General features: G+C 42.7%; 1 protein-coding gene across 6 annotated transcripts in view; it reads right to left on the bottom strand.

Annotated features, from left to right (window-relative positions):
* Nucleotides 1-14,507, bottom strand: part of fam184ab (family with sequence similarity 184 member Ab) — a 105,308-nt gene extending 90,801 nt beyond the window's left edge. For 4 of the 6 annotated variants that reach the window (XM_055872810.1, XM_055872809.1, XM_055872807.1 and 1 more), the window contains exon 1: nucleotides 13,789-14,507. In XM_055872810.1, coding sequence (XP_055728785.1) covers nucleotides 13,789-13,950 — 162 coding nt within the window. In that variant the 5' untranslated portion in view covers nucleotides 13,951-14,507. The remainder of the gene's footprint in view (nucleotides 1-13,788) is intronic. The other 2 variants (XM_055872806.1, XM_055872808.1) reach the window with 2 other exon arrangements.
* Nucleotides 14,508-14,966: the final 459 nt, after the last annotated feature.

Consider the following 14,966-nt stretch of genomic DNA (forward strand, 5'->3'; position numbering starts at 1 on the left):
AGGGCCTTCCGGAGGCCCCTGGGGAAAGCCCCTGTCCCCTTCCATCATCCCTCTGTAACCATGACACAGCAGGAGCTGTACACTCTCACCTGTAGCCCCTCAACCAGTTAGAATATTGATTTGTTTCTGTTATCTTGTTTCACACGCTATTGCTCTCCCTACCCTCCCTGTAGGAGCATGATGTTTCTGGCTGCGTGTGGTGTTATAATCTGTGTGTGTGTGCATGAGCCAGAGACCAATGTGTCGAAACAGTCCGAGAAGCTTGACACCAATGTGTGTGTCAGAGAGAAGAGAGGATACAAAAACCGAGAGCTGGAGAAGCCAACGTGCAGTGTAATAGCTGACAATACCGTGGGGAGACAATGTGCGAGAGACAATAAACCAAATGACTCCATCATATGGGACAATGTGTGAGGCCGATAGAAAAACAATGAGCATTGTTTTGTGAGAGGATGGGATGTCATGTTTCTCTAAGTCCCTCCCAACCCAGCAGGACAGACAGGCATGAAGTGCAGATTTAAATATGAACTAGGCCACATTTAGAATTCACAACATGCTGCAAGGGTGCAAATGACCACAAAAAGTATCTTACAATAGAGGAAACTGGCACTTAAGTGTTGGAGAGGCCATCAGTCTGAACTCCCAATGTACAGTGCATTCGGAAAGTATTCAGACCTTGACTTTTTCCACATTTTGTTAGGTTACAGCCTTATTCTAAAATTGATTAAATAAAACAAATCCCTCAAACTATACACAATACACCATAATGACCCTAGTTGGTTTAGCCATGGAAAAAAAGAGGAACATTCCCACTAGCCATGATTGGCTGAGAAAATGTATGGCCTGGACATGCAGGGAGATGAGTTTGGATTGATCTGCCATGTAGCACGCTCCTGTCTATAACGTGAGCTGTTCAGTATGTGTTGACAGTCCTTTTTACCGCACCGTTTTTGAAAGATAACGTTAGCAATCGAGAACTACAAAAGTTTTGCTACTTTCTCAACATTAATGCCCTGAATTTAGCAGCCGCTATCGACAGAAGAGTAGGAAAAAGTGATGTGTTACATTCTGCACACGCCCCCGTCAGTGTAAACCGGAGTGACTTGACACAAAGCTGGCCAAACAAGCAAAACGTAGTTAAATGGTTCTAGTCTGCCGTGAAGCATTCATCCACATATACAGGTAAGAGTCTAGCTAAATTTTCTGATATAAAAGTTTCTAATTTTGTCATAAAGTAGTTTTTATTGCAAGTTAAAGCATACTGTTAGTTATCTAGCAAACGTTAGCTTGCTAGCTAACATTACGTGTATGATCTGTGTAGTAATATTATTCTAATCAGAAATCAATTTGCATTGCTAGTTATAGCCTAATGTTAGCTAGCTAACATTGGACCTAGTTTGTTAGTTTGAGCTACCTGTAGATTCATACTACAGCTATGACAATGTTTGTATTGGTAGTAGTATGAGTTGGGGTTATGCCGGTTCATTGTTTAGCTAGCTAGCTACCTAGCTAGCTACATGTCTAATAAAAAACACCACTTCAGGCAGATTATTACATGACCCATGAAATTAGCAGGTGTGTCTGGGGGTGATTATGGCCATCGATAGTATTTCATGAACATGTGTTCATGTCTAGACCATAGTGACCGGTCCACTTAGCTAGATGTGGCTGAGGGAGGGTTATAGCATTTCCTTCACATGACCCATCCGTTTAGACAAGTGTGTTGGGTAAACATAATCTAATATTGCTACTATGCAAGTACTATCACTCTAGTCACTGTATCCTGTGCATGTGACAAATAAACTTACATTTTATTTGATATATCGTGTGTTTACAGCAAGCATTAACGTTACAACCAGACACCTACAGCCAACTACTAGCAAACGTTAGCACATGACTTGAGTTGGCTAGCTAGTTAGCCTGGTGCTTCCTAATTTGTTATGCACCACGCCTCGCGTTCGTAACTTGTTAGAAAACGTGTAACATCGGCAACTGTAAATAATTTTACTGGCTAGCTATGTTTCATACACTGTATATACAAAAATATGTGTACACCCCTTTATATTTGTGGATTCGGCTATTTCAGCCACACTAGTTGTGGTGTGTTTATACAGGTGTATAAAATCGAGCACACAGCCATGCAATCTCCATAGACAAACATTGGCAGTAGAATGGCCTTACTGAAGAACTCATTGACTTTCAACGTAGCACCGTCATAGGATGACACCTTTCCAACAAGTCAGTTCATCAAATTTCTGCCTGGCTAGAGCTGCCCCGGTCAACTGTAAATGCTGTTATTGTGAAATGTAAACTACTAGGAGCAACAGCGGCTCAGCCGCGAAGTGGTAGGCCACACAAGCTCAAAGAACGGAACCGTCAAGTTGCAACACTCACTCCCTAGTTCTAAACTCCCGCTGGAAGCAACATCTGCACATGAACTGTTCATCGGGAGCTTCATGAAACATGTTTCAATTTCCGAGCAGCCGCACACAAGCCTAAGATCACCATGCGCAATACCAAGTGTCGGCTAGAGTGGTGTGAAGCTCGCCGCCATTGGACTCTAGAGCAGTAAAAACATGTTCTCTGGAGTGATGAATCACGCTTCACCACCTGGCAGTCCAACGGACGAATCAGAGTTTTTCATCACCAGGAGAACACTACCTGCCCGAATGCATAGTTCCAACTGTAATGTTTGGTGGAGGAAAATGGTCTGGGGCTGTTTTTCATGGTTTGGGCTAGGCCCCTTAGTTCCATTGAAGGAAAATCGTAGCGCTACAGCATACGATGACATTCTAGACAATTCTGTGCTTCCAACTTGGTGGCAACAGTTTCGGGAAGGCCCTTTCCTGTTTCAGCTTCACAATGCCCCTGTGCACAAAGCGAGGTCCATACAGAAATTATTTGTCGAGATCGGTGTGGAAGAACTTGACTGGCCTGAACAGAGCCCTGACCTCAACCACATCGAACACCATTGCGATGAATTTGAACGCCGGCTGCGAACAAGGCCTAATCGCCCAACATCAGCTCCTGACCTCACTAATGCTCTTGTTGCTGAATGGAGCAATGTTCCAACATCTAGTGGAAAGCCTTCCCAGAAGAGTGGAGGCTGTTATAGCAGCAAAGGGGGGGACCAACTCCATATTAATGCCCATGATTTTGGAATGAGATGTTTGACAAGCAGGTGTCCACATACTTTTGGTCATATAGTGTAAATGACAAGGGTTGACATTGATTATGATTATGACAGTGGAGTGATTTCAATTTCAAAATATTATAAGAATGACGCAAGATAGGATTCCAAACAGATGTAAATAACAATTATTATTTAGTCCAATTGTCAGTCTGTGTGTTCGTGTTCTGACCTGTGCTGTCATTCAGGATCGTGTCCTTCCTGTGTTGTCATCAGCTCCCCACCTGACACCTCCAACCTGCCCTCTCTAATCTTCTTCACCTGTTTTTGTTCTGGGGTTCCTCAATTCCTCACATCCCTTTTGAAACTCTGTACAAGACAGCAGTGGTTCCCAACTTTTTTAAATTACTGTACCACCAACTGAATTTCTCTGCCCAGAGTACGCCTGAAGTACCCCCCAATTTGCATTTGACCAGTAAGCGTATGGTCACGAGTCTTCTCAAGTACCCCTGTGGATAGGCCAAGTACCCCCAGGGGTCCTAGTAATCCTGATTGGGAACCACTGCAGTACAATATGGTCCCCCTAACAACAAACAGCCAGCCGACTCAAATAGCCTTGGTAAATGCTTGGGCCTATCACATTAGAAATGCATGGGTTACTTTCACACTCATTGGTCAGAAGAGTACTGTTTCCCAGGATTCATTGCTGCCTGGGAGTCTGTCATAGACACTTGAGGTGACATAATTAGAGCTAGAAATTCACCTTCAAAGCCACTTTCCAAAACTTTGCAGGCTAAATCCTGCATTAATGTCACCAGAGCTGTGTTCTGGCATATGACAGATGAGCAGTATGTATGGCAATGACTGTTTACCACGGGTTGCATCACACAGCTCGTGGCTGAATGGAAGCGAGGACCCTCAGCAATGTTCCAACATCTAGTGGAACGCCTACCCAGAAGAGTGGAGGCTGTTATAGCAGCAAAGGGGGGACCAACTCCATATTAATGCCCATGATTTTGGAATGAGATGTTTGACAAGCAGGTGTCGACATACTGAATCCTACTACACCGGCTCTGATGCTCGTCAGATGTGGCAGGGCTTGAAAACTATTACGGACTACAAAGGGAAACCCAGACGCGAGCTGCCCAGTGATGCACGAGAGCACCAGCTGTTCTGGATGACTGTGTGATAACGCTCTCGTTAGCCGATGTGAACAAGACCTTTAAACAGGTCAACATTCACAAAGCCGCAGGGCAAGATGGATTACCAAGACGTGTACTCAAAGCATGTGCAGACCAACTGGCAAGTGTCTTCACTGACATATTCAACCTCTCCCTGACGGAGTCTGTAATACCTAAATGTTTCAAGCAGACCACCATAGTCCCTGTTCCCAAGGAAGCAAAGGTAACCTGCCTAAATGATTACTGCCCAGTAGCACTCACATCAGTAGCCATGAAGTGCTTTGAAAGGCTGGTCATTGCTCACAGCAACAGCATCCTCCCGGATACCATAGACCCACTCCAATTCGCATACCACCCCAACAGATCCACTGATGACGCAATCTCAATCGCACTCCACACTGCCCTTTCCCACTTGGACAAAAGGAACACCTATGTGAGAATGCTGTTCATTGACGACAGCTCTGCGTTCAACATCATAGTGCCCTCAAAGCTCATCACTAAGCGAAGGACCCTGGGACTAAACACCTCCATCTGCAACTTCCCCCAGGTGGTAAGGGTAGGCAACAACACGTCTGCCACGCTGATCCTCAACACGGGGGCCCCTCAGGGGTGTGTACTTAGTCCACTTCTGTACTCCCTGTTCACCCACGACTGCGTGGCCAAACACGACTCCAACACCATCATTAAGTTTGCTGACGACACAAGTGGTAGGCCTGATCACCGACAACGACGAGACAGCCCATAGGGAGGTCAGAGAACTGGCAGTGTGGTGCCAGGACAACAACCTCTCCCTCAATGTGAGCAAGACAAAGGAGCTGATCGTGGACTACAGGAAAGGGCGGGCCGAACAGGCCCCCATTAACATCAACGGGTCTGTAGTGGAGCGGGTCAAGAGTTTCAAGTGCCTTGGTGTCCACATCACCAACGATCTATCATGGTCCAAACACATCAAGACAGTCGTGAAAAGGGCAAGACAAAACTTTTTCCCCTTCAGGAGACTGAAAAGATTTGGCATGGGTCCCCAGATCCTCAAAAAGTTCTACAGCTGCACCATCGAGAGCATCCTGACCCGGTTGCGTCACTGCCTGGTATGGCATCTGCTCGGCATATGACCGTAAGGCGCTACAGAGGGTAGTGCGTACGGCCCAGTACATCACTGGGGCCAAGCTTCCTGCAATCCAGGACCTATATAATAGGCAGTGTCAGAGGAAAGCCCATAAAAGGGTCAGAGACTCCAGTCACCCAAGTCATAGACTCTTTTCTCTGCTACCGCACGGCAAGCAGTACCGAAGCGCCAAATCTAGGACCAAAAGGCTCCTTAACAGCTTCTCCCCCAAGCCACAAGACTGCTGAACAATTAATCAAATGGTCACTGGACCATTGCATTGACACCCCCCCCCCCCCCCCTCCCCTCCCCCCTCTCCATTTGTTTTGTACACTGCTGCTACTCACTGTTCATTATCTATCCATAGTCACTTCACCCTACCAACATGTACAAATTACCTCTAACCTGTACCCCCTGTATATAACCGCGTTATTGTGTTAATGTTTAGTATTTTTTACTTTAGTTTATTTTGGTAAATATTTTCTTAACTCTTCTTGAACTGCACTGTTTGTTGAGGGCTTGTAAGTAAGCATTTCACTGTAAGGTCTACACTTGTTGTATTCGTTGCATGTGACAAATAAAGTTTGATTTGACAGTCGGTGGTGAATCGGAGATAAGTTTCCTCATGTATCCTGTGACAAGGTAGCCATGGGGTATGAGAGCGTATCTTAATGAAATCTGACATGGGATTCATCCAAAAGCATCCTGCCAAGGTTAATAACAACCCTGCCTTTATCTACAGCAGGGTTTGATCTTGACAGTTTTCTCATTTGATTTTGACCCCTCTCTGAATCCTTCTGGGAGAGTAATTGAAATAATGTTCAATATCCCCAGTGCATGCAGGTAAAGTCATGGTCAATGTGTTCTCAAATAACAAGCTTTTTTCTTCACCACAAAATACTATTGACTATAAAATGTGCCATTTTTTTCTCTCTCCATAAATTGTATATTTCCTGAGAAAGATTGAGTTGTCATACTTTCTTTCTTGCAATTCCTCTGGAGCAGATCTTTGGTTGCAATCTTGCAGTACATTTCCTACCCACTCATAGGTACTGTAGCGTTAACATGCTTACGCAGAATAAGCGTTTTCTGTTAAGCCTGCAGTGCCATTTCAGTCTGAGGTCAACCGGATAACGCTGAAGCTGTTTCCTAAAATAACATATTGTTACAGCTCCTCCCAGCAATACCTATTGGAACTAAGCCCTGGGCCACAGCCATCTGCTCTGTAGCACAGCCCAGGCAATCCTGCCACCTGATAAAACAAAGAAATCAAATCACTTTTAACCCCTGGGATTATGGCACGACACATGCAGCCAGTGCAGTGCACTACATTCCCCTCACTGGCAGAGGTATTAACGCAGCACAGCAGCCTGAGCCCATCCTCTTGAGTGATCTTACTACAGAGACACATTCACTGGGGAGAAGGGATGGACGGGACCACTTGGCACAGCTGGGCTAAAGGGGAGAAACACATTCCTTCAAGTGTGGTTGTCATCACTTTACAGAGAGCAATCCTCTCCATTTCAGAAGTAAATACAGGGTGCTGGGAGCTAGCTGGAGCTAAATCAGAGATAGAATGAAACCAAAGTGAAACATTCTCCAGAAGAAAGGTTAACAGGGCAGTGCTTGGAGAACAGGAGGGCTGAGAAGGCTGACTCTCTGGCTCCAACTCACTCTGTAAAGGCAATATTCCATTACCAATGGGAATCTGCATCATTAAGATAATATAACTATGTAACTAATGGGTTTATTCTATGTAAATGAGGAAACATGTTTTAACTGTGCTGCAAGACTTGCAACTAATGTTTCCACTACTGTAACTTTTGCAGTTGGTGACACCGGCCCATGATTTGGTCGTACAAAAAACATTCTGCAGCGCCACGCAATAAGTTTTTTTGTAATCGTCTTATACAGTCATTAAAGTCATTCACAGTTCTTTATTTAGAAGTGTCATAGACTACTGAGATGGAATTCAATAAATACTGTAAGTTGTTTCATCTAACATGTCCAAGCAGGAATGCATGATACAAGATAATTTGATGTGCAACCTAATCCAGTGATTTGTCAAACCAAAAATCATGACATTAAGCTATTGTTGTTATATTTTACTGTCAAAATAGGGTTCCAGAATTGTTCAATAGAGATGAATTTGCCTACATCTTTATGTGCACTAATATCACATAGGCCTGATTCATGATTTAGGGCTAATTGACCTGAGGAAGTCGAAACTCATAACACATGAGCCTGATTGCTAACTCTAAATATAAAACCCACTCTAGAAGCCATGTATTATTAATGTAATGTCCTAAAAAAAACTTTTCACCAATGAGGCCTATCACCTTCCTCATGATCATTGATGCCCCACGAGGGGAGATCTTGCATGGAGCCCCAGACCGAGGGTGATTGACCGTCATCTTGAACTTCTTCCATTTTCTAATAATTGCGCCAACAGTTGTTGCCTTCTCACCAAGCTGCTTGCCTATTGTCCTGTAGCCCATCCCAGCCTTGTGCAGGTTTACAATTTTATCCCTGATGTCCTTACACAGCTCTCTGGTCTTGGCCATTCTGGAGAGGTTGGAGTCTGTTTGATTGAGTGTGTGGACAGGTGTCTTTTATACAGGTAACGAGTTCAAACAGGTGCAGTTAATACAGGTAATGAGTGGAGAACAGGAGGGCTTCTTAAAGAAAAACTAACAGGTCTGTGAGAGCCGCAATTCTTACTGGTTGGTAGGTGATTAAATACTTATGTCATGCAATAAAATGCTAATTAATTACTTAAAAATCATACAATGTTATTTTCTGGATTTTTGTTTTAGATTCCGTCTCTCACAGTTGAAGTGTACCTATGATAAAAATTACAGACCTCTACATGCTTTGTAAGTAGGAAAACCTGCAAAATCGGCAGTGTATCAAATACTTGAAAGTGATGGTTGCTGATAATGGGCCTCTGTACACCTACGTATATATTCCATTTAAAAAATCTGTCGTTTCCAGCTACAATAGTCATTTACAACATTAACAATGTCTACACTGTATTTCTGTATTTCTACAAATGTATGTTGGCTAACACACACACACAGTTGAAGTTGGAAGTTTACATACACCTCATACATCTAAACTCATTTTCACAATTCCTGACATTTAATCCTTGTCTTAGGTCAGTTAGGATCACCACTTTATTTTAAGAATGTGGATTTCAGAATAATAGTACAGAGAATTATATATTTATTTCAGCTTTTATTACTTTCATCACATTCCCAGTGGGTCAGAAGTTTACATATACTCAATTAGTATTTGGTAGAATTGCCTTTAAATTGTTTAACTTGGGTCAAATGTTTTGGGTAGCCCTCCATAAGCTTCCCACAATAAGTTGGGTGAATTTTGGTCCATTCCTCCTGACAGAGCTGGTGTAACTGAGTCAGGTTTGTAGGCCTCCTTGCTCCCACGTGTTTTTTCAGTTCTGCCCACAAATTTTCTATTGGATTGAGGTCAGGGCTTTGTGATGGCCACTCCAATACCTTGACTTTGTTGTCCTTAAACCATTTTGCCACAACTGTGGAAGGATGCTTGAGGTCTGGAAGAGCCATTTGCAACCAAGCTTTAACTTCCTGACTGATGTCTTGAGATGATGTGGATATATCGAAGCAACATTTTCCTCCCTCATCATGCCATCTATTTTGTGAAGTGTACCATTACCTCCTGCAGCAAAGCACCCCCACAACATGATGCTGCCACCCCCGTGCTTTACAGTTGGGATGGTGTTTTTCGGCTTGCAAGTCTCCCCCTTTTTACTCCGAACATAACGATGGTCATTATGGCCAAACAGTTCTATTTTTGTTTCATCAGACCAGAGGACAATTCTCCAAAAAGTACGATCTTTGTCCCCATGTGCAGTTACAAACCGTAGTCTGTTTTTTTTATGGCGGTTTTGGAGCAGTGGCTTCTTCCTTGCTGAGCGGCCTTTCAGGTTATGTCGATATAGTACTCATTTTACTGTGGATATAGATACTTTTGTACCTGTTTCCTCCAGCATCTTCACAAGGTCCGTTGCTGTTGTTCTGGGATTGATTTACACTTTTCGCACCAAAGTACATTCATCTCTAGGAGACAGAACGCGTCTCCTTCCTGAGCGGTATGATGGCTGCGTGGTCCCATGGTGTTTATACTTGCGTAATATTGTTTGTACAGATGAACGTGTTACCTTCAGGTATTTGGAAATTCCTCCCAAGGATGAACCAGACTTGTGGAGGTCTACAATATTTTTTCTGAGGTCTTGGCTGATTTCTTTTGATTTTCCCATGATGTCAAGCAAAGAGGCACTGAGTTTGAAGGTAGGCCTTGAAATACATCCACAGGTACACCTCCAATTGACTCAAATGATTTCAATTAGCCTATCAGAAGCTTCTAAAGCCATAACATAATTTTCTGGAATTTTCCAAGCCGTTTAAAGGCACAGTCAACTTAGTGTATGTAAACTTCTGACCCACTGGAATTGTGATACAGTAAATTATAAGTGAAATAATGTGTCTGTAAACAATGGTTGGAAAAATTACTTGTGTCATGCACAAAGTAGATGTGCTAACCGACTTGCCAAAACTATAGTTTGTTAATAAGAAACTTGTGGAGTGGTTGAAAAATTAGTTTTAATGACCCCAAAGTGTATGTAAACTTCAACTGTACACACACACACACATATACACACAGTGGCTTGTAAAAGTCTTCACCCCCCCTTGGCATTTTTCCCATTTTGTTGCCTTGCAACCTAGAATTAAATTACATTTTTTGGGGTGATTGTATCATTTGATTTACACAACATGCCTACCACTTTGAAGATGCAAAATATTTTCTATTGTGAAACAAACAAGAAATAAGACAAAAAAACAGAAAACTTGAGCATGCATTACTATTCACCCCCCCAAAGTCAATACTTTGTAGAGCCACCTTTTGCAGCAATTACAGCTGCAAGTCTCTTGGGGTATGTCTCCATAAGCTTGGCACATCTAGCCACTGGGAGTTTTGCCCATTCTTCATGGCAAAACTGCTCCAGCTCCTTCAAGTTGGATGGGTTCCGCTGGTGTACAGCAATCTTTAAGTCATACCACAGATTCTCAATTGGATTGAGGTCTGGGCTTTGACTAGGCCAGTCCAAGACATGTAAATGTATTCCCACCACCACCAAAGCACCCCCAGACCATCACATTGCCTCCACCATGCTTGACAGATGGTGTCAAGCACTCCTCCAGCATCTTTAAAAAAAAATCTGAGTCTCACGAATGTTCTTCTTTGTGATCCGAACACCTCAAAAACTTAGATTTGTCTGTCCATAACACTTTTTTCCAATCTTCCTCTGTCCAGTGTTTGTGTTCTTTTGACCATCTTAATCTTTTATTTTTATTGGCCGGTCTGAGATATGGCTTTTTCTTTGCAACTCTGCCTAGAAGACCAGCATCCTGGAGTCGCCTCTTCACTGTTGAAGTTGAGACTGGTGTTTTGCAGGTACTATTTAATGAAGCTGCCAGTTGAGGACTTGTGAGACGTCTGTTTCTCAAACTAGACACTCTAATGTACATGTCCTCTTGCTTAGTTGTGCACCGGAGCCTCCCACTCCTCTTTCTATTCTGGTTAGGGCCAGTTTGCACTGTTCTGTGAAGGGAGTAGTACACAGCGTTGTACACAGCGTTGTACGAGATCTTCAGTTTCTTGGCAAAGTCTTGCATGGATTAACCTTCATTTCTCAGAACAAGAATAGACTGACGAGTGTCAGAAGAAAGATCTTTGTTTCTGGCCATTTTGAGCCTGTAATCAAACCCACACATGCTGATGCTCCAGATACTCAACTAATCTAAAGAATGACAGTTTTATTGTGTCTTTAAATCAGAACAACAGTTTTCAGCTGTGCTAACATAATTGCAAAACGCTTTTCTAATGATCAATTAGCCTTTTAAAATGATAAACTTTGATTAGCTAAAACAACGTGCCGTTGGAACACAGGATTTTCACCATGATAGAACTGAGTATTTTGCATTGATCTCTTTTGGGTCTTGTGGAAACTGTTCAATGGGAGCCTGTAATTGCCAATGAAGTGGGGAAAATAGTATACTGATGTCAGGGCTGACTGGAGGGCTAAATGTGCAGAAGTAGCTCAACACACGGTTATAAAAACTACCTTCAAAGGTTTGTTGTTTTATGAAATTAAGTATTATAAAAGTGGGCTTCTAGCTCAATATTGAGAGTTGAAAAATAAAAAGTATACCTACAGTACAGCAAGTGGAGATGAGCTTTTCAACAAGTAAATTGCATTTTTAAATGTTATACATAGAGAATGCATTTTTCAGTGCCCACGTAAGGGGAAAGGGAGTGAGCTCGCTCATCACAGCAGCCGACCCTAACGAAACAGGCAAAGCCGCAGGGCAGACACAATAATTTCAGGAATAATGAGGATAATGCACTTTACTGTTCAACCAAATCATGGTCTTATCCACACAAGAAATAGGCCGTTTTGATTGCGGTGTCAGGGTAGAATGTGCAATTCGCACCGATGCTACCAATTAAAATATAACTCGCACGGCCATATTAAATGGTCGCAAAAATGTGACTAAATGGTCAAAGTCTGTAGCCCTGTTGTGTATAATAGCCTACAGCTAGATCCAGCTCTGTTTCTCAGCTCTGTACTTAAAATAGGCTATAAAATTAGACTGCCTTGCACATAGTACCCTGTTTGTCCTTGGAACAATATTAAGGGTGCATAATATATCTGCATAATATTCTGTTTTCAGGTGCTTTTATCTAGAAACCCATAACCTGACTCATAGCCGAAGCAAAGGACAAAAGACTGGTCAAGGCCATTTGCTTCAGAAAAACATGCATCTTAATACCTGCATGATATTGCCCTGAACTATATGGAGCTGGTTGCTATGGCCAACTTACAGTCTTGACAGCCACCCTATATAAAATTCAACGGATAATAAAATACCGCTCTCGCACAGGCAGCGGTACAAGAAAAATAAACATTTTACAGAAAGGATTGTGCAAACGGTGTGATACAAGATCTGATTAAAAAGAGCAATAAAGGAAATATAAATCACATGGATATTAGGCTTCTGTTCAACAAGATGATTACAGTGGGCTAAAATATGGCCCATCAGTTTGAAATGCCTTTGCATCCAAACTTTATTTTCTGCATCACTCATTCAGGTGACAATGAGATTGAAACAAACATCTAATGCTGTGCTGTAAAGCTGAGAAATATGAAAGTCTTGCATCCCAATGAGCTTCAAAATACTGTAGTGTCAACCTACTCGGAATGACACTGCAAACGTTATGAATCAGGACCTTACTGCAGTGAGTAGGAGACAGTGGTTTGACCAAACTACAGCTTCAGAAACAGACAATGGAGCTGCCTTCTAATGCTTCTGTAGGGCAGGTTAGATGTATCCCCTTTCAGACCCATGTCCACTACTGCAATGTTTTGACTGAGTTATGACCTGGACAAGAGGACACTTGCCACTAGTCTTTAAATCAGTTGAAGTCTGTCTGTGTCTGTTTGACAGGGCAGAACAAGAAGAATAAATGTCTTAACAGATGAAGCACAGACAGAGGAGAGGGGCTGATGATGTGTACAAACAACATGGTCACACACACTTTGGGTTATATCGTAGGACCATCCTTTTGGATTGGTTATCAAATGGAAAACCGCAAGGCTAGAGTAGGTAAAATACTAGTCTGGTGGCCTAGTCTGTCTTGTACTTTAGCCAACTCACATATAAATGTAATGAAATGTGAAACCCTGCCACGAGCAAAAGCTGTGCCCACTTTAAAGGGTTAATAGCCCATACAAGGTCAGGTTCTAGGATAATGTGGAAACACTATCTCTTCTTTACTTCAATGGATCTTGCTCCTAGTGTGGATACTTGCCTCCTAAATTACCTTGTAGCAAAACATAGGCTTTATTAAAAAGGGGTAACAATTAAATGTTCTCAATTTTAAAATGCTTTAGGATGTGATCAGCACACACACACTATCAATTCATTCCTGCTGGTGGCATAAACAGCTGTTAGCACCTCGGGTTAAAAGTTATTATTATTGAGCAGTACAAGACACTGAGTAATACAGTACTGGCGTCCCGAGTTCAATTGTATGATTGAATAATACCCATGACCAAACTAGGCATTTCATTTTCTACAAACTTAATGACTACGTTAGCTAGCAACATAATTCTTACATTTGCGTTCTGTACAGTCAGAGCATCGATTCGCTGATGGACGCTAGGATCCGGGTCAGTTACCTCCTCAGCACCGAGCCTTGACAGGTGCAGTAGCAGGGTCACAGCACCTGATACCCGAATATCTAACTATAACAGTTACAATCCTTACCTTTGTCAGCTGTGCTATTTTCTTGCTCATTTTGAGGTGTAGATCTTGGGTATATTCCATGGTGATTGTTGATGATGAGCCAGAATTATATTTCCCTGCTCCGGTCGATGGATTGCCAACAGCAGGGCTGTAGTACTGCTGCCAACCCGCTCCAGTCGCCATCTTCACGATCCTTCAAATGTTGTTACTATAAGAATGTGATGTAGCGATCAATGGCACAATGGTCAAAGCAGGTTCTCCTGCAACGGAATCTTTCTCCTCGAAGCCGTAAAATAAAACAACATCAAGACATCAATCTTTCAACTGCTGGATATCAATCTCTCATTTTGCGCAGGAAAAAAACTAATGCAATATCTGCTAGCATAACCTTGTAATATTTGCCCTTATTTGCTGAACCAATTAACACTGCCTACCATCTTCATCACAGAAATGTTGCAGTTTCATGAAGAGGTCCTCAGCATTAGCTAACGTTAGATAGCTATCGTTAGGTGTAGCAACAGCATTCGTTTGACCACACTCAAATTCCGGAAATTCGTCGATTTGTATTTGCACGAATGAAAGAGATTGGTGAATTGCTGTTACTCACGTTGAACCCGATATTTGGCACCGGAGAGAGCCGGTCCGAAGAGTGGGCTCTTCAATGCATAACTAGCTATGACAGGCTGAGTGGTTGCTGCACTGCTAAGGACTCGGTTACCATGGATCACTTCAACAGTTTACATGACTGACGTCAGTTCCGCTAGTTTTCACGCTCTCCACTCAGTTTCATTGATGCGATGAAATATTATTGGTACTGCTACGATGGGGATCAGAGTCATCGGAAACCTTCACAACATTTCAATAGTCAAAACATGTGTCTGTGTAGCCAGATCACACATTTTAGGAGGTGTGTGAGGAGGACAAAGCTGTATATTTTTGGGATATGGTTCATGGTGTGTGTGTGTGTGTGTGTGTGCGCGCGCGCGTGCGTGCGTGTGTGTGGCCAGATCACACATTTTAGGAGGTGTGTGAGGAGGACAAAGCTGTTCATTGATCAAGCTTGCTGCCTGCATGCCTGGAGCACCTATACATAGGAATATTTCCACTGAGCTAGTCTTAAATCCCTGCTGAATATAGTAGGCTAGTAACCTCATATAGGAAGAGAATCCTAAAGCAGAATATCCCACTCAAACCATAGT

This window comes from Salvelinus fontinalis, chromosome 20 (assembly GCF_029448725.1).
Source record: "Salvelinus fontinalis isolate EN_2023a chromosome 20, ASM2944872v1, whole genome shotgun sequence".
In the NCBI taxonomy this organism is placed as follows: Eukaryota; Metazoa; Chordata; class Actinopteri; order Salmoniformes; family Salmonidae; genus Salvelinus; species Salvelinus fontinalis.